Source organism: Geotrypetes seraphini, chromosome 2, assembly GCF_902459505.1.
Source record: "Geotrypetes seraphini chromosome 2, aGeoSer1.1, whole genome shotgun sequence".
Classification (NCBI taxonomy): Eukaryota; Metazoa; Chordata; class Amphibia; order Gymnophiona; family Dermophiidae; genus Geotrypetes; species Geotrypetes seraphini.
The window spans coordinates 357,438,884-357,459,211 of NC_047085.1; the positions used below are offsets into that span (position 1 = coordinate 357,438,884).

Here is a 20,328-nt window from a genome sequence, read left to right on the forward strand (position 1 = left end):
TATGAAGAGAGGCCCAAGTGGTCACCCTAAAATTTCTTTAGGCGAGACCACAGGGGATTCAGCTCATGAGGAAGCCATTCCTCTGGTAGAGTGAGCCAAGGGGAGGCTTCTTCCCCGCTGACACATAAGCAGTGGAAATAGCCACACCGATCCATCGAGAGATGGTAGCCTTGGAAGCCCACCAAAACAAACAGAAGGTCTGAAAGATGAAAGTCATTCATGGCCTCCAGGTATCTCAAAAGGAGACGCCGCACATCCAGAGACTGCAAAACATGGTCTTTAGATTTGGAGCCCCACTAAACAAAGGTGGGCAGCCGAATTTCCTGGTTGACGTAGAATGCAGAAACCACTTTTGAAAGAAAGGAAGGCATTGTTCTCAAGATAACCGCAGACTCCTTGATGCGGAGAAAAGGGACTCACACGATAGAGCCTGAAGCTCCGACACTCTCCGTGCAGAAGTGACCACAATGAGAAAAACGGTCTTGATGGTAAGATCTCTGAAAGAAATCTCATCCAGGGGTTCATAGGGCAGACGAGCCAGTGAGTGGAGAACCAGATTAAGATTCCACATAGGACAAGGCAGTCTCAAGGGAGGCCGCAGCCTCATCGCAAGAAGCGCACAACGTCTGGGTGAGACGCCAGAGAACCCCTGAGAGAAAAGGGACCCAAACACGACAGTCCCACAATCTGGACATGGAGAGAAGAAACCACCAGACTCTTCCTGAGGCCAGCCTGCAGGAAATCCAGAACATGTGCCACCGATGGAGCCAAAGGGTCCACTTGAACCCCCGCACAGCAAGCCTGAAAGCACCTCCAGGCTTTCGCGTAGGCCAACACAGTTGATTTCCTCTTGCTTTGAAGGAGTGTAGTGATGACCGCAAAAGAGTAACCCCTATACTTCAAGGCCGCACGTTCAAGCACCAGGCCATAAGACCAAAGCTGGATCTTGAAGTGCTATCGGGCCCTGTGTGAGCAACCTCAGATGTCAAGGAAGACGCAGACCCCTCTCCAAGCTCAACCACATCAGGTCTGCGTACCAAGGTCTTCTGGGCCAGTCCAAAGCTACTAGGATTACCAGACCTTTGTGAGAGGCCACCTGGTGCAGAATGCACCCTATTATAGGCCACGGGGGAAAGATATACAGAAGTTCCTCTTTGGGCCAAGGTTGAACCACAGCATCAAGCCCTTCACTGCTGACCTCCCGTCGGTGGCTGAAGAATCTATCCGCCTTCCAGTTCCCCGAGGATGCCATCAGATTGAAGGTGGGACGACCTCACTGGCGCACTATGGCATCAAATGCAAGCCAGGACAGGGACCATTCTCCTGGGTCCAGAATCTGATGACTTAGGAAGTCTACTTGTACGTTGTTCACTCCAGCCACATGAGCCATGGACAAGGCCGTCAGATTCCTCTCCGCCCAGGCAAACTGGAAGTGTCTCCCTATAATGTGAAATCTCAGGATCCTCCTGTGGTCCAGAAAAATTGGGATGCGTAGGTATGCTTCCATGAGATCCAAGGAAGCCAAAAACTCCCCCAGCTCCATTGCTGCCACAACGGAATGCACCATTTCCATCTGGAAACTCAGAACCCGCAGGAAGGCATTCACCGCCTTCAAATCCAGAATAGGCCTGCAATCTTCAGAGTCTTTCTTTGGCATGATGAAGTCTATCGAGTATCTCCAGGAGCCCAAGTCTCCGCTTGGAATGGGCTCTATGGCCGCCAGATCCAGCAACCTGCATACCGTGGCTCACACCTTGCCGACTCTGCCCGGGTTTCCCACAGGAGAAGACAGGAAGAAGTCTGGCGGAGGAATGAAAAACTGCAGTCGAAAGCCCTCCCTGAGAACTTCGAAGAACCACTGGTCCAAAGTTATCTTCTGCCATTCCGGAAGGAAGGCAGAAAGCTGCCCCGATCCGGGGAGGGGGGGGGAGGGGAACCACAAGAGATATGGCATCATAATTTTCTCTTGGGAGGGGCAGAAGGATGGGAGTTGGAAGACTGTTGGTGCACTGGACCTCCAAAGCGAGGTCTTGAAGGTGCTCTGAAACGCTTCTAAGTCCACAATATACACTCTTAAAAACGTTAATGAAAATCCAAGATGGCCACCGCGGGTACCGATTTTGCTCTAAAACGGCCTGGGAAAAACGGCAATTGTATGATTTTACAGGTGTGTTGGGGGGGACCAGGACATGCAGGGAAACCATCCAAAACCCTGATTTCAGCACTCCCCAAAATCGCCAAACTCAGGGGCACACAGACACCTCAGAGACATGTGATGCAATGCATTTCAATGGCAGCCACAAATACACAGTGCAAGCAAGGGAGATCAGTACCTCAGAAGCTGATAATACTGGATTTTCAGATCTTCTGACCACCTCACCTTCCCTGTCACCTCAGATAATGACCACCAGGACCCCTCAGGGAAATTAGGGAAGAAATGCGGTCCAGTTCTGATCCCGGCGCACCTCCACGGAACCGCAGTAGCTTGCGCTCTACCCCTTAGCGGACGAACCTGAGGTGAGATGGCTCCCGATCTGGAAACACGATCCGATCTTGGCTGTCTAGGAGGCTTACTGCAGTTTCAGCTAACAGGACATCCCCCAGTAGCAGACAATATTTAAGCATAGAGTGAATCCGCAGCACTTGGGCAATTCCCGCATTACAGAACAAATTAAAAGACTAGAAATTGAAAATAAATCACGAGCAGAAGAAACAATAAACCTAGCAGCAAGGCTGCAGGAACAAACTGAGCATCACGGGAAGTATCCAGGGAAGGTGTCCTTAAAGGGAGGAGACAAAATTTAATTGAGCCCTGCAGCTAAGGCTGGAAAGGATCCAAGACCCTATGGTGAAGCTTCCAGAGGTTATTGCACAAGAAAAGCAGTTAATAAATCCCAATAAATAAAAACATTTTTGTGTTTCCATGTTCTCACAACAAAGAAATTTAAAAATTTCTTTAATCAAAACCTCTACAAATAATGAGAAAATGAAATTTACCCCCCCCCCCCCCTTTTTTAAGCTGTGCTAGAGTTTTTAGTGTGGGCTAGTGTGGCAAATGCACCAATACTCATAGAATTTCTATGTGTCGGAGCAGTTACCATGCTGGCTCGCTAAAACCTCTAGCATGGCTTGATAAGGATGGGGGTGGATGGGGGGGTGGGTAGAGAACTGAAATGCTAAATTCAAACTGAACATTCCAACAGACTTCCAAATAAGCTAGTTCTTACCAGCTGAATAAGCAGGCTAATTAGATCTGTCAAGGGTTTATTGATAAGCAGAAGGTCCTCAGCAGCCTGAGTGTCCCCTCCTGTGCCAGTTATCTGAGCCTTATTGAGAGAGGGAAAAAAAGGTTTCTTATTGAGGGTTATGTTTTGATATATAATCATCTCATCTTTAAATACCTGAATTCTGAATGAAAGATGGAAGCAGATAATGTTTGCAACCCTTTTCATACTTAATCTTTTTTAAAAAAAATCTTTATTAATTTTACATTTGAAAACAATGCATTAAAATATACATACAACTGACTTCAAGACAGCACTCACAATTGATCAAAGAAATACTAAAAAACATTTCCCCCCTCCCACCCTAATTCAAGAATAAAAACAAAGTACATTACTTCATACATACAATTAAAATCATAAACAGCACTTTCATTTGGTCAATGAATACAACAAAATATAATTCCCCCCTCCCTGGATATGTGAATCAAATAAGAAAAAAAGGGGATACTCACTTAATCTAAGACCCTGAGTTAGCCTTTATATTTTGGCAGTGCAAGTAAGAATAAATATGTACAAAGGAGAATATGCATGCTGTCACATCCATTTTTTCCAAGCTATAAAAAGTTTATGTCCAAATTTCTATTAAACAATATTATGTCTGCATAAATCATATCATGTATAGAAAGCATTTAGATTCTGCCTGCTGCAAACAGCTTAGTAGAGACCACTAGGGCCTGATTTTAATAACGGCGCCATAAGTTAGGCACCTCATTCTGGAACCTGTGGGTTGTCACCCCCTGGTTGCAAGATCCTGTGCAGAGAGCCTTATTTAAATTTTTCTGCTCCGCCTCCCATCACTCGTATCAAAACAGATGGTCAGCCCCAGAGAAGAAACATAACAGAGAGGGGTACAGGGAGGCTTCCCGAAAAACAAGTCTGTTCTGCCCATATCACAACATTTAACACAAAATAATCATGATACATTAAAACATTTAACCATACAATGAGGTGGAATAAACAGGCCACCTACTTGGGTGCAACCTGTCTTGGAGTTCTGAAAGATACCCTCAGTCTCTTCAAAATAGTAGTGGTTTCCCCTATCTTTGACAGTGCTGGATAGGTGAAAAGAAACAAGGCATCCGGTAATATGGACATGTCTGAGACATCAAGCAGGACAATGAACATCTGACAGGGTGGGCTTCTAGAATAATGTGTCTATTTACAGTACTAGAAAGAAGACTATCAAGGTAAGTACCTAATCTTCTCTTCTATTGCAATAGGCATATCATTCTGGAACCTGTGGGGCATATCAAAGCAGTCCCCCATAATCTAGGGTGGGACAGAAAAGCCTGCTGGAAGTACTGAAGATCAGAACTGAAATCCAATTTGGCCGCTACATCCACCCTAAAAAATTTAATGGAAGTATGGAGGGAAGATCATGTGGCCACTCTACAAATTTATACTGGGGAAACTGCTCTGAACGCCTCCCAGGAAGAAGTTACACTCCTAGTGGAATGGGCCTTTACCTCTACTGGAGGTTGCTTTCTGTTGCTTATATAAGCTTAAGAAATGGCCATACGAATCCATCTAGAAATGGTCACTTTTGAAGATGATCTGACAGTCGAAACTCTTTCGTCACTTCCAGATAACGAAGCAACACTCTGCGAACATCCAGGAATTTCAGAGCCTTGTCACTTTTCTTCAACCCCGAGGGCTTGAAGGCTGGCAACCGTACTTCCTGGTTGATGTGAAAACTGGAGTTTACTTTAGGCAAGAAAGAGGGGACGGTCCTCAGTGACATCTCCGTCTCTGAATCCCTGAGAAAGGATTCTCTGCAGGATAAGGCCTGTAGCTCAGAGACCCGTCTTGCTGATGCAAATGCTACTAAAAACAGTGTTTTAACTGCCAGGTTCATCATTGACGCTCAAAGACTCATATGGAGCTCTAGTAAGAGCCCACAGAATGAGATTAAAACATTGGAAAAGGTTTATGTACTGGGGGATACAGATGTAATGCTCCCTTCTAAAATCTGGACACATCTGTGTGAGAGGCCAATGTCCTTCTATTAGTCTGGAATCTAAAGCATGAGAGACCCACTATCTGTACTTTGAGGGAGCCAACCACTAGTCCTTCCTCAAGCCCTTCTTGAAGGAAAGCTAGAACCAGCATCACTGGTGCTGTGACTGTGTCATCACTCTTCTGGGCACAGCAGTCCTGGAAGCAACCCCATACCTTTGCATAGGTGCCAAGATTGATCACTTCCTGCACTTTAGGAGAGTGGCAATAACTATCTCTGAATAGACTTTTTGGCACTAAAGCTGTGCATTCAAGAGCCATGCCATAAAATCAAAGCACTCTGGATCTTCCAGGGTGACTGGGCAAACCAAATGACAAGGAAGTCTGAGGCCCTGGTCCCTCTTTAGATGGACTAGATATGCATACCATGGATGCCTCGGCCAATCTGGTGGGATGAGAACTATCAGCCCTGGATGCAACATTATTCTTTGCAGGACTCTGCCTATTATAAGCCATGGTGGGAACAAATAGAGCAGCCCTATCTGTGGCTACGGCTGCACCAGGGTGTTCAGGCCTGTGCTTCCTGGTTCGTGTCTTTGACTGAAAAACCAAGTCATTATCATGTTCTTTACTGATGCCATGAGATTGAATATCAAATGCCCCCACCGACACACAATAGTGTTGAACGCTTCCTGAGATAGAGCCCATTCTCCAGGATCCAGAGTCTGCCAGTTGAGGAAATCCGTTTGCATGTTGTCTACTTCCACCTCATGTGATATCGAGAGGGCTAACAGGTAGATCTCCGCCCACTGAAACAGCATTTGGGTATCCAGCCATAGTGGAGCACACTTGGTGCCTCCTTGACAACTGACTTAGGCCACTGCTTTTGCATTGTGCAAAAAAACTCATACTGCTTTGTCCTGCAGTGCGAGGTGGATGGCTCACTCTGTGGGTTTTTGGGAGAAAGACTTTGTTGTCCTTCATGTTAAAACAGACTCCCAAATAATCTAGGGACTGTGTAGGCTCCAGGCAGATTTTTAAAAAAATTTATGACCCAGCCCACGCTCTGCAGCAGCTGGACCATGCACTCCACTGCCGTCCTTCCTTCAGATTGGGATGGTGCTCATATAGATGTACTTGTGTCCCCTTCCTTGCAGAGGTGCACTGCTACTACAACCATCATCTTGCTGAAGGTGCGTGGTGCCGTGGCCAGCCCAAACGGAAGGGCTGAGAACTGGAAGTGCTGCTCCAGCAAGTGGAACCTCAGAAATTTCCTGATCCGTAAAAATGGAGAAATGCAAGTAGGCTTCTGTTAAATCCAGCGAGGCGAGAAATTTCCCCAGTACCTTGGAGGAAGTGATTGACGTTTGTGTGTAGAAACGTAGTATCTTGATTTAATGAGTCAGAATCAGCATGGGTTCAGCTGAGGGAGATCTTGCCTCACCAATTTGCCTGATTTCTTTGAAGGTGTGAATAAACATGTGGATAAAAGTGAGCCGGTTGGAATAGTGTACTAGATTTTCAGAAAGCTTTTGACAAAGTTCCTCATGAGAAAAATTAAAGTTCCTCCTGGGAAAATTAAAAGAGTCATGTGATAGGTGGCAAAGTTCAGTTGTGGATTAGGAATTGGCTACTGGATAGAAAACAGAAGGTAGGGTTAAATGGTCATATTTCTCAATGGAGGAGAATAAACAGTGGAGTGCCGCAGGGATCTGTCCTATTTAACTTATTTATAAATGATCTGGAAATTGGAACGACAAGTGAGATGATTAAATTTGCAGATGACACTAAACTGTTCAAAGTTGTTAAAATGCATGCGGATTGTGAAACATTGCAGGCAGACCTTAGGAAATTGGAAGATTGGGCGTACAAATGGCAGATGAAATTTAATGTGGACAAATGCAAAGTGATGCACATTGGGAAAAATAACTCATATCGGACTACTAGGACCGACGCAAGGTGTAGAACAAGAAGGGATGCTGGGAAACAGTGATCACAATATGATCCGCTTCAACCTGGACACAGGGGCAAAACATCGATCCAAAACGGGAATTATGAAGGGATGAGACTCAGGGTGGGGAAGAAGATTAAGAACAGGATAAGCGCTGTAAAAATGCTAGAGCAAGCATGGTCCCTTTCTAAGGACACAGTCACTGAAGCACAAAATCTATATATACCACATATCAACAAGGGATCCAAGAGGAAAAAGGACAAGGAACCTGTGTGGCTCACTGCAGTGGTGAAAGAAGTGATCAGAGACAAGAAGACTTCGTTTAAGGAATGGAAAAAGTAAAAAATGGATGAAAACTGGATAAAGCACAAACAACATCAAAGCAGGTGCCATAAGGTGGTAAGAGGGGCCAAAAGAGACTATGAGGAAAAAATAGCAAAGGAGGCAAAAAACTTCAAGCCATTCTTTCGATACATTAAGAGGAAACGACCCGCGAAGGAAGCGGTGGTGCCGTTGGAGGACCATGGAATAAAGGGAGTGCTAAAGGAGGACAAAGCTATCGATGACAAACTGAACACATTTTTTGCGTCTGTATTTACCGAAGAGGATATACACAACATACCGGAAGCCAACAAGCTATACACAGGAAATGAAGACGGGAAACTGACTGGGTTGACGGTCAGTCTAGAAGATGTACACAGGCAGATTGATAGGCTTAAAAATGATAAATCCCCTGGACCGGATGGCATCCATCCAAGGGTAATCAAGGAACTCAAAGGGGTTATAGCTGAACTGCTTCAACTAATAACCAATCTGTCGATCAAATAGGAAGGATTCCGGAAGACTGGAAAGTGGCGAATTTTACGCCGATCTTCAAGAAAGGTTTGAGGGGAGATCCAGGAAACTACAGACCAGTGAGTCTGACTTCATTACTGGGAAAGATGGTAGAGGCGCTGATAAAGGATTGCATCATTGACCACCTTGACGGACACAATCTGATGAGGACCAGCTAGCACAGCTTCAGCAAAGGAAGATCTTGCTTGACGAACTTGCTGTACTTCTTTGAGGGAGTTAACAGGCAGATAGACAAGGGTGCTCCGGTGGACATTGTACATCTGGATTTTCAGAGGGCATTCGACAAGGTCCGGCATGAACGAGTACTTCGAAAAATTGCAAGCCATGGAATCGAGGGTGAAATACTCACACGTATTAAACCAGGCCTTCTTCAGGAATCACGTGTACTGTGGAGGCCATGTGACCTAGGAGTACCATCATGTATCTCGCTGAGATTAAAGAGTGGGAAGACACTGCATGACAGAGTTGAAGGAGAGCTTCCAGACGTTGTTGCGGAAGGAATGCTCTGAGTTGGATAGTGTCCAGAACAGGTCCGATGAACTGTAGATTCTGAGAGGACTGAAGTTGGGATTTGTGAAAGTTGATTTTGAATCCCAAACTTTGTAGGAACCACGTAGTCCGTTGGGTCACTACAATAACCCCCTGAGATGTGGAATCCTTGATGAGCCAGTCATCTAGGTAGGGGAACACCTGAAGACCATGGTTCTTTAGAGCTGCTGCTACCACCACCAGGCATTTCGTGAATACTCTGGGAGAGGAAGCCAGGCCAAAGGGTAGCACTCTGTATTGGTAATGCAGATTCCCCACCCGAAATCTGAGATATTGATGGGAGGCCAGATGAATGGGAATATGAGTATAAGCCTCCTTGAGATCCAGAGAGCATAACCAGTCGTTTTGATATAGAAGGAGGTAAAGGGATGGCAGGGACAATATGCAAAATTTTTCTTTGACTAAAAATTTGTTGAGATCCAGAATGGGTCACAGATCGCTCGACTTCTTCGGAACTAGGAAGTAACGGGAGTAAAACCCCCTGTTCTGCTGTTCCAAAGGAACTGGTTCGATGGCACGGAGACAAAGCAGAACTTGAGCTTCCTGAAGAAGGGCGGTCTGGGATGGACTGGAAGGATAATCTCTTGGAGGAAGCTCTGGTGGAACCTGAGTGAAATGAAGAGAGTATCCTTCCCTGATGATTGAGAGCACCCAGAGGTCTGATGTAATTGCCTCCCATCGGTGATAAAAGTGATGGAGACGGCCTCCTATGGGGGGAAGAGAGAACAGAGACAGAACGATGGAGGTTATGCTCTGTTTTAAACAGTCAAAAAGGCTGTGCAGCCTTAGGTGCAGCAGAAGGCAGAGGTTTCTGCTGCTTCTGTTGTTGCTGCTTCTTGGGAGGTGGTCGATTGTAAGAAGCCGCCCTTGGAGTATAACGCCTCTGGAAAATTGGAGAGCATGAAGGCTTAGGCTTAGGAGCTGGCTTAGGCTTTGGTCTGACAATGGAAGCAAAATATTTTTCATGTTCAGACAATTTCTTTGTGGCTGCCTCGATAGATTCATCAAAGAGGTCATTGCCTGCACAAGGAATGTTAGCCAAGTGGTCCTGAAGATTAGGGTCCATGTCAATGGTGCGAAGCCAGACCAGGCTCTGGCCAACAATTCAAAGGCATCATAAGAAGACTGAAGAAGATGCAATCTGAGTTGTGACAGAGTAGCGATGAGTTCTTGGAATTCGAAGTGCTTCTGTGTATCCAAATAGCTGAGGAACTTGGGAAGAAGATCAATGAGGAACTTGAGATAAGTAACAAAATTAAAATTATAATTGAGGACTTTTGAGGACAGCATAGCATTTTGGTAAAGGCAACATCCGAACTTGTCCATAGTTTTCCCTTCCCTTCCAAGTGGAACTGTAGCATAAACTCTGGAAGGATGAGATCTTTTTAAGGAGTACTCCACAAGCAAGGATTGGTGAGACAACTGCGAATTCTCGAACCCTTTGCAATGTAAAGTTCTATACCTGGAGTCCAATTTGCCTGGAACAGCAGGAATGGTATAAGGAGTCTCCAAGCATCGTGTGAAAGTCTGAGACAAAAGCTTGTGAAGAGGAAGCTTAAGTGACTCTGCAGGAGGTTGAGGAAGATGCATGACTTCAAGATACTCCTTAGAGTATTTAGAACCAGCATCTAATTGAAGTTCCAGGTCATCAGCCATCTGGCGAAGAAAAGAAGAAAAAGACAGCTGATCTACCAATGCCTTGCCTCGAGAGGGACTGGATGACCTCGAGGCGGCTGGTGTCATAGGTGAAGTCTCACTGGGAAAATGATCTTCAAAAGAATATGGAGACTTGGACGAGGCAATGGAAGCAGCCGAGTCCTCGAGGCCTGGAAGTGGAGACCTCGATATAGGAATCGGTGGTCTAGAAGAGCTGGAAGGTGTGTAATGAGGCTTAGATGAAGAAGGACGCTCTTTGGAAGAAGAGCTATGCCTGGAGGTATGCCTCGATAAAAGTCTCGATCGATGACGAGAGTGGTGCGTAGAAGCAGGTCTCGAGGATCGAGGAGACTTCGCCCTAGAGATGGAAGTAGACATTGCTACCAGTGAATGGATAGGGCTAGAAGCTGTAGATCAAAGCTCAGGAGATTTGATGGAGGAATCTCGAAGCATTCCCAAAGACTCTGCTCCTTGTATGGAGTGTGAGGATTCCTGTCGAGGCACTCACAAAGAATCTAATCCTTGCATAGCGTGCATAGATGCCAGACCAGACACTCGCAAAGACTCTGCTCCCTGCATAGAGTGTAAAGGTTCAGCTCAAGGCATGGGTAGAGGCTCGACCTCGCAAGAGTCTGCAGGTTGCCCAGGCTGGATTAGAGAAGACAGCATTGGCCCAAATTTGGTCAGTAACTGAACAAATTGCTTCTCTAACATAGTCTGGAAAGAAGCCGGCAAAGATGGATCCGCGTCTGAAACGGGACCACTTGCTGCGGCTATAGGCTCCAAAGTGGCAGTGGAAATGTGCTTTGACTTAGAAGTCTTGGAAAGCTTGAGGACCACTGCCGGAACTTTCTGCTGAGCTATCTGACCTGAGGGTTCAAGGGAAGATACAGCAGGTTTACTTGCGGTAATAGACGTTCCAAACGAGGAAGGTCTGATGAGGCTCAAGGTCGGAGTCTTGGAAGCAGGAGGACCCTCGGTGGAAGGTGGAACTGAGGTCGCATTTGAAGTCGAGGGTGTGACTGAAGAGTCCATCCCGAACAGTTTCTCCACTAAAATCCGACAACGTTTAAGGGCTCGACGTTGAAGAGTAGCACAGCATTCGCACGACTTCAGATTATGGTCAGGCCCAAGGCACTTGAGGCACCAACGGTATGGGTCCGTGAGGGAAATCGCATGCTGGTACTGGCTACACTTCTTGAAGTCCGTTGCTGGCCGGGACATAGGAGGGAAGATAGCGGCAGCAAAGTTGAAGCCCGCAGGCTGCGGCTGAGTGGCCTGCCCCGCCAGTCGAACAGAGAAAAAAATAAAGTCCTTTTTTAAAAAAAACTGAAAATAAAGAAATTAACACAGTGATTCGTGAAGAAAAGAAACACAAACCACGGTGAGAGAAGGCACGAAATAACAAAGTTAAACGCATAGTGTCAAAGACGGACTTCTCGGCTCTGCGGAAAACTGAGAAATGAGGAGACTCGCCCAGCGCTGGGCGGGAAGGCACTCACGCATGCGCTATGCAGCTGACTTGAAACTTCTACATTTCTACAAGCAAGTCTGCTTGCGAGGTTGTCCGCATCCGGGCTCCGTGGATGACGCCACCCATATGTGAGAATAGGCTGCCTGCTTGTCCTGGGATAATAGCAGATTTATTGAAGCATTCATACACTTTATGACAATGACTACTGAATATTTTAGAAGTCACCCTCTTGACTGACTCCATCCTGTTTATATCGTTATGATGGTGCAGTCTCCAAAATATTGCACAATCATTTACTTTTTCCTTCTTGTCATTCTTCTGAATTTATACACTAGCATCCTTCTGGATTTTGCTATCACATTTTCTACTTGTTTGGACACCTTAAGATAATCAGATACTGTTACCCCAAGTCCTGCTCTTCTTTCATGCACAGAAGTGCTTCACTCCTTATACTGTACTGTTTCCTCAGGTTTTTGGCAGTCCAAGTGAATACACTGCATTTTTTTTTAACCATTAAACCTTAGCTGCCAAATTATAGATTCCTCCGCATGCTCTCCATACCATCAGGTGTGTCTATGCTACTGCAGATTTTTGAATCATCCACAAAGAGGCAAACCTTGCTTGCAAAAATGTTAAAAAAAATCAGACCAAGAACTGATCCTTGCGGTACCCCACTAGTAATATTCTTCAGAGTGAACTCCATTCACCACTAGCCTTTATCACTTCCTCCAGTTTCTAACCCAGTCTGTCACTTCAATATATTTATAACTTACCTATGCAGAACTGTGTCAAAGGCTTTGTTATAATCTACGTCATTTAGTGCTCTCCCTTGATCCAGCTCTCTGGTCACTCAGTCAAAGAAATTAATCAGATTTGTCTGGCAAGACCGACCTCTAGTAAAACTATACTGCTTTTGGTACCACAATCCACTGACCCACTGGATTTCAGAAACCTCACTATCCTCTAAATCATGGATCTCAAAGTCCCTCCTTGAGGGCCGCAATCCAGTCGGGTTTTCAGGATTTCCCCAATGAATATGCATTGAAAGCAATGCTTGCACATAGATCTCATGCATATTCATTGGGGAAATCCTAAAAACCCAACTGGATTGCGGCCCTCAAGAAGGAACTTTGAGACCCCTGCTCTAAATAGAGGTGTTTCCATTAATTTACTTATCACAGAGGTCAGACTAAATGCCTGTAGCTCCCAACCTCCTCCTGCTTTTGTGGAAATGAACACTTATCTGTCCTTCTCCAGTCCTCTGGGATCACTTCAGCCTCTAAAAAAAGCAGAGCCACCAGAACTTCGCTAGGTTTCTTCAATACCCTTGGATGTATCCCATCTGGCCCCATAACTTTATCTATCTTTAGTTTAGCTAGATCCTCATAAACATACTCTGCTGAAAATTATTCAAGATCTACCACATTTCCATTCCTATGTCTGTTCAGGGAGTTGGGAGGCATAAATGTCAATAGTTTAATAAACTAAGCACCTGGTGTCAATGTTATGCTTTATTGGGAATTAAGGGATGAAGTTAATGAAAACAAAACAAAACATATTTCTGGCAAATCAACCTATAATGGAAAATGGTTCCATACCTGTAAAGTCTGTCGTACCAGTGTAGCTGTGTAATTCAACATAGAGTGCAAAATATCAAGCAGTGAAAGCAGCTGTGCATTGGCTGTTTTCAGGCAACCTTTGTCATCTGATTCCAGGTACAGTATTGCTATTTCAATCAGGATGTTACAGACTAAATTGACCAGCCCTAAATAATGAAAATTAAATGCACAGTCAAGTCTGATTCCTGCCACTCCAATTTTTATAGTAAAATATTTTCATTGAAAGCAAAATAACAATGAACAGAGAGAAACACGCATCAGATTTAAACAAAAATAAAGAGCATATGTAAGCAAAATATAAGTTTCCTTCTATAAAAGCTTCCTTAACCCCACCCTCCAAACCCAAATGTCTAACATCAAGCCACCATTCCCAGACCAAATAATCAATCCAAATTCAAGTCATTCAAGAAAGCAGAGTGCATTCTCATTGTTAACACTGCCTTCCACAGTATCATCCATCATATCCAACAAACAGTGATAAGGAACAGCCTCCCAAACTGGGCCAGATGGATCACCAAAAAGATAAGATAGCAAGACAATCCCAAATGCAGTGCTTGTAAGAGGCTTCCACTGCACCACATTTCACATATTTTCCATCAGTAGGGAGGAGCATTTTTAAAGCTTGAGGTGGGTAAATATACATTCTTAAAAGAAATTTATAATACAATTGCTACAATTGTACACTTTCAACTATATGGGGCTGTCCTTCAGACAATACAAAAGATTTTGAAAGTATAGTTCCCAAAGTCATGAGTCCAATGCCCAACTATTTTTGTAAGGGGTGTTCTACTAAACACTTTTTTTAATAACGACATGCTAACTAGAGAATAACACGGTAGCTATTATTTGTGGATAGCCGCAGGTAACCCACCAAAATGGTGGGTGGGGGGAAGTGCTCACTGTGGGTACGGGGACAAGGCCATCTACACCCCTGTGGAGTGATTAATGGCCTTGTCTCTGAAGTTAAGGAGGGAACACGCGCAGCCACCTTTCGTGCGTGGCCCCACTCCCTCCTTCCTACCTACCGGCTGCATCTATCTATCTCCTTCCCTCCCCCTTCCCTTCAGGCCCATTTTAACTTTACAGAGTAACTTGTTCAAGCTGCCAGAGCTTGCCTGAAGTTGTGTGCGTCTGTGGGTGGATGCTTCTCCTCTGAAACACCCAGAAGAAGCTTCCACCCACAGACGCATGCGACTTCAGGCAGGCTCTGGTAGATTGAACAAATTACTCTGTAAAGTTAAAACATGCCGCGAAGGTAAGGGGGAGGGAGATGCTCGGACCACGTGAGGTCCTGAAGGGCAGTGGAAAGGAACAGACACTGAAGGGGGGTGGGGAGAGGGAAGGGTGATGTTGGAAAGGAACAGACGCTGAAAGGAAATGGGGAAGAGAGAGTTGGGAGAAGACGCTGAAGGGAAATGTGGAAGAGAGAGTAGGGAGAAGACGCTGAAAGGAAATAGGGAACAGAGAGTGGGGAGAAGACACTGAAGGGAAATGGGGAACAGAGAGTAGAGAGAAGACGCTGAAGGGAAATGGGGAAGAGAGAGTGGGGCGAAGACGCTAAAGGGAAATGGGGAAGAGAGAGTGGGGAGAAGACGCTGGAAGGGAAGAGAGAGATGCCAGACTATAGGGGGGAGTGGAGGGAAGAAGATGGGTGCCAGACCAATTGGGGGTGGTGAAGGGAGAGATGGAAGGGAGAGGCACAGAAACAGAACAAATGGAAGATGCAGAGAGAAGGCAGACAGTGGATGGAAGGAATTGAATGAGGATATTAGGAAAGCAGAAACCAGACAACATAGGTAGAAAAAAAAAATTATATTTCTTTTCTTTTTTGCTTTAGGATAAAGTAGTATATTAGTTGTGTTGATAAAAATTTATAAACAAAGCCCTGCCAGCTGAACATCTTTCTCTAGTTCAGCAGCCAGAACTTTGATTTATAAGGGAGAAATAAGCTAAATATTGCAGAACTGAGGCTTGTATGGATGTTGTGGGGTTGGGATTGGGCGGGGACAGTTGTCATGGGGATGGGGATGGGGCGGTGACAGGGCCGGTGGTCGCGGGGATGGGGTGGTGATGGGGACAAATTTTTTCCCGGTGTCATTCTCTACTGCTAACTCCTTGGTGACTGCTGGAAGGGGCCAACAGTCATCAAAATCTGAGTCCAAGAAATCAGTATAATAAGAGGGTAACAGAGAACTGCAAATAGGGATACTACTGGAACATAACACATAGGTAGTTTTCAAAATATTAAACAATTGAGCATCATCATCAACCACCAAATCAGCAATCCATTTAAGCCCCTCCTGTGCCCAATGATTGTAGCAGGAACTTTCCATCCCAGGCAAAAATTCTGAAGTTATTCTGTTATTATGCAGTTGGGGGAAGGAAATACAGTCAGCCTTGTTCCTGGAAAATCTGCCACCAAGCAACCTTCTCTCAAACCCACTGGAAACAGAATCTGGGGCAAACCTTGCTCCCAAAAGATCGGTAGTGCAAGCTATCCAAGTCGGTGCACTGCAAGGCAGTCTGCCCCTTGAATGCAGACCTCTGACTTCAGAGTCCATGCTCTCCCACAGTCAGAAATGCCCCAAGATTGGGATCCTCTGCAGCACTGAAAAGACTTGCAAATGGTAAGCAAAAACTGAAATTAAAGAAAAATAAATACAAGCTGAAAAAAAGAGAGGCTCCTAACATCTTGCTTGTAGAAAGACAACTGGGGATTTGGAGGACAGCCCAGAGATTTGCGAGGCAGAGCAAAAAAATTCAAATAAGGCTCTCTACATTAATTCTCACAGGAATGGATTTACTACCCAGAGATTCAGGATAAATATTTTCATTCTTAAAGGAACCTCAGCCACAAGAGGGCATCCGCTGAAACTCAGGGGCGGGAAATTTCATGGCGACACCAGGAAGTATTTCTTCACAGAGAGAGTGGTTGACCATTGGAACAAGCTCCCAGAGCAGGTGATCATGGCCAACAGCATGCCTGATTTCAAGAATAAGTGGGATGCCCACGTCGGATCTCTACTAGGGAAATGTAAAGGTATTGCCACCTGAGTGTGATCTCTAGGAGGGTAGTTAGGGAGGGTTAATAGAGTGGGCAGGCTTGATGGGCTATAGCCCTTTTCTGCCGTCATTTTCTATGTTTCTATGTCTCACTAGAAACTGACATTGGCTTTTAGGTTTTCAAATTTTGTCTCCTGTTGAATCTGCAGATTTTTCTGTTCAATCATTATGTTGTTCCTGCGCCTAAGTCAACAATGAATAAGAAAATGATGCTGCTAGTGGTACAAAGGATAACATTAGAAATAAGAGCCTTACTCTAATGAGAGGGGTCAAAATGACTTGAAACTCCAAAAACCAGACTTGCTCTCTATTCTCCAGACACCTGAAGGGTTTCGGGCTAACTGAGCCCCTTATACCAAATGTTTAGTTGGAAATTATAAACAGAGTGTTACATCAGAAAGTGGGAACTCATGTGGAAGGTTTTATCCGAGTTCACCAGGGTTCAATACCACCAAATGCACCAACGTGCTTGGCAGATATTACCCACTCACATCATTTTAAAACACTCTATGGGCTAATCTAAAAATCTATAATTCATAGTGCAAAAGTTTTTTTAAACTGCTTTTTTTCTTTTTCTGTTTAGACTATAAATGAATGCAAAAATTGTTATCAATCGCCCAAAAACCCTGGTGTCTATATAGTGTGGAGAATTAAATTTAAATAGGATTGAAATAAATAAATCAACAATTCAACAGTGCTTTTAAATGACATTGGTGAAAAAGCTCCTGAGAAATATAAAGCCTGGTGAATTTTAAACCCTTAATAAAATGGCTGAAAAACAGGAACTTATCTGCAAACTGCTGTTTATTATATCATGCGGGGTGCCAGCTGATTGCCCTACAGAGCCCCGTTTCGTATCCTTCATCAGGGGCAACCTCAGGGGCATCTCCCAAAGCAGTACGGATCAAAAGATGGTTCACCGCGGTGCAATTACAGTGCAAATAAAATCAAGAATATTTAAACCTTATGGAACACTCCCCAGCCCCCTCACTCCAGTTGAAATTAATCCTCCTATTCCCAGTAAGTCCGCCCTTCTATCATCATAGATTGTCTCTCCAATGCTGGCTCAATCCTACAGCAAAGGGAGACACACTCTACCCCCTAGTGGACCGGCTCAACTCAAAGCTCCATAGGGGGAAAAACATTCTGATTTTCTAAATGAAAAAACCAGAAATTACTGGAGCGCCCTTATATGGATTTTGAGATGTGTATATGTATCTCTATATCTATCTATAAATCTCAGCTACAGGAGACTAGAAGATTAATCATGGAAAGTTTTTCATGATTGAGGAGATGTTGTTAGTATATTCCTATGCTAAAAGAAAACCCCTATAAATGTGATACATGTTGTGGTCCAAAATCCAAAAGCCTAAAAGAGTTCAATGTTAATGTATCGCTTAACTGTGGAGACTGTAGTCATTTGCTTGGGGAGACATGATCGAGATGTTCAAATATGTTACAGGCCGTATCGAGTGGAAGAGAATCTCTTTTTCCTTAAAGGACCCACAGCAATAAGAGGGCATCCGTTGAAAATCAGGAGTGGGAAATTTCATGGCGACACCAGAAAATATTTCTTCACCGAAAGGGTGGTTGATCGCTGGAATAATCTTCCACAACAGGTAATTGAGGCAAGCAGCGTGCCAGATTTTAAGAAAAGATGGGATTGGCATGTGGGATCTCTTCATGGAGGTAGTTAGGGGGTGGGCCATTAGTGTGGGCAGACTAGATGGGCCGTGGCCCTTTTTTGCCGTCATGTTCTATGTTTCTATGTTTCTATTATAAGTTGGCAAACCGTAATTCTGGACTTTTGCACTATGAATTATAGATTTTTAGATTAGCCTACAGAGTGTTTTAAAATGATGTGAGTGGGTAATATCTGCCAAGCACTTTGGTGCATTTGGTGGTGTTGAACCCTGGTGAACTCGGATAAAACCTTCCACATGAGTTCCCACTTACTGATGTAACACTGTTTATAATTTCCAACCAAACATTTGGTATAAGGAGCTCAGTTAGTCCGAAACACTTCAGGTGTCTGGAGGTCAAAGGATAACATTACATCAGTAATTTACAGACCCCCAAGACAACAGGATGACCTGGATATGGAAATAATTGAAGATATAGAAAATATCACCTTGCGTGGGGACACAGTATTGCTAGGTGACTTCAACATGCCTGATGTGGATTGGGTTACACTTACCTCTGCTTCCGGCAGCAGCAGGAGGCTATTAAACTCTATGAAAGGAGCAAGCCTCAGGCAACTGGTGTTGGAACCGACAAGGGATCAGGCAATACTGGACCTGATACTTACCAATGGAGAAAGTGTCACAGAGGTCTCGGTGGGCGACACATTGGCCTCCAGTGACCACAACATGGTATGGTTCAATATCAGGAAAGGTTTCACTAAATCTACTACACTAACCAAAGTCCTCAAATTCAAGGACACAAATTTCAAAGAAATGGGAGACTTCGTTCACCAGGCGCTACAAAGCCAAGAAGAAACCGATAATGTGGAAGACATGTGGTCGACTTTGAAAGCAACCATACAAGAAGTAACAAACCGCTATGTAAAATCAGTAAGTAAACGGCGAAGGAACAATAAGCCACAGTGGTTTACTGCGGAGATCTCAGACCTGATCAAGGAGAAGAAAAAAGCATTCATCTCTTACAAACAATCAGGGAAGCAGGACTCTAGAGCAGACTACCTGGCCAAATCAAAAGCCGTCAAAACAGCAGTCAGGGAGGCTAAATTCCTCATGGAGGAGTCTCTAGCAAAGAACATCCAGAAGGGAGATAAATCCTTCTTCAGGTATATCAGTGATAGAAGAAAAAACTCAGGCGGGATTGTACGTCTTAGGAAACCAGACGGAGACTATGTGGAAAAGGATTCGGAAAAAGCCCAACTATTAAATGAATACTTCTGCTCAGTCTTCACCCGAGAAGCGCCAGGGCTCGGCCCTCAGCTACAGACAAGGGTTAGCTCAGTTGACCCGTTTAGTAACTTTGAGTTTACGCCCAGCAGTGTCTACGGTGAGCTGTCAAAGCTCAAGGTTAACAAAGCAATGGGGCCGGACAACCTGCACCCCAGGGTGCTTAGGGAGCTGAGTGATGTCTTGGCGGAGCCACTGTCCGCGCTCTTCAACCTCTCCCTTAGTACAGGCAGCGTCCCGTTGGACTGGAGGACGGCTAACGTCATTCCACTCCACAAGAAAGGCTCAAAGATGGAGACAGCAAACTACAGACCAGTGAGTTAAACATCGATAGTGAGCAAACTAATGGAAACTCTAATCAAACACCAATTAGATAAGATCCTGGATGAAGAGAATCTACGGGATCCCCGACAACATGGATTTACTAAGGGGAGATCCTGCCAATCCAACCTGATCAGCTTCTTTGACTGGGTAACGGGGAAGCTGGATATTGGGGAGTCCCTGGACATCGTGTACCTGGACTTTAGCAAAGCATTCGATAGCGTACCACACCGCAGGTTACATTACATTACATTACATTAGTGATTTCTATTCCGCTTGTGCCTTGCGGTTCTAAGCGGATTACAAGTTAGAGGACTGGACATTTCCAGTAGCATTGCAGTACATGTAATCAAGAGTGTGTCCAGTTACAATTGTTAGTCTGGACTTTTCCAGGAGAAATTGATAGCAGGTAGTAGATAGTGATAGGTTGTTTAGACGAATAGAGATAATACTGTTCGGATTCAGGGTGTTGCTGGTGGTGGTGATGGAGGTGGTCGTGAGAACATTTTCTAATACTTTTGTGAGGTTATGATGATGGGAAGTGTTTTTTGAAGAGATGAGTTTTGATTTCTTTTCGGAATACTTTAATGTCTGTAGATTTGGTCAGTAGATTGGTGATGGTAGTATCGATCTTTGCTGCCTGTGTCGCTAAAAGGCTGTCGTATAGTTTCTT

General features: G+C 44.7%; 1 protein-coding gene across 4 annotated transcripts in view; it reads right to left on the reverse strand.

The window, feature by feature from the left end:
• The window catches only part of ULK4 (unc-51 like kinase 4), a 487,365-nt gene that overhangs the window by 101,287 nt on the left and 365,750 nt on the right, over positions 1–20,328 (reverse strand). For all 4 annotated transcript variants that reach the window (XM_033930453.1, XM_033930452.1, XM_033930451.1 and 1 more), the window contains 2 exons: positions 13,324–13,490; positions 3,228–3,326 (listed from right to left, as the gene is read on the reverse strand). In XM_033930453.1, the coding sequence (XP_033786344.1) occupies positions 3,228–3,326; positions 13,324–13,490 (266 nt within the window). The remainder of the gene's footprint in view (positions 1–3,227; positions 3,327–13,323; positions 13,491–20,328) is intronic.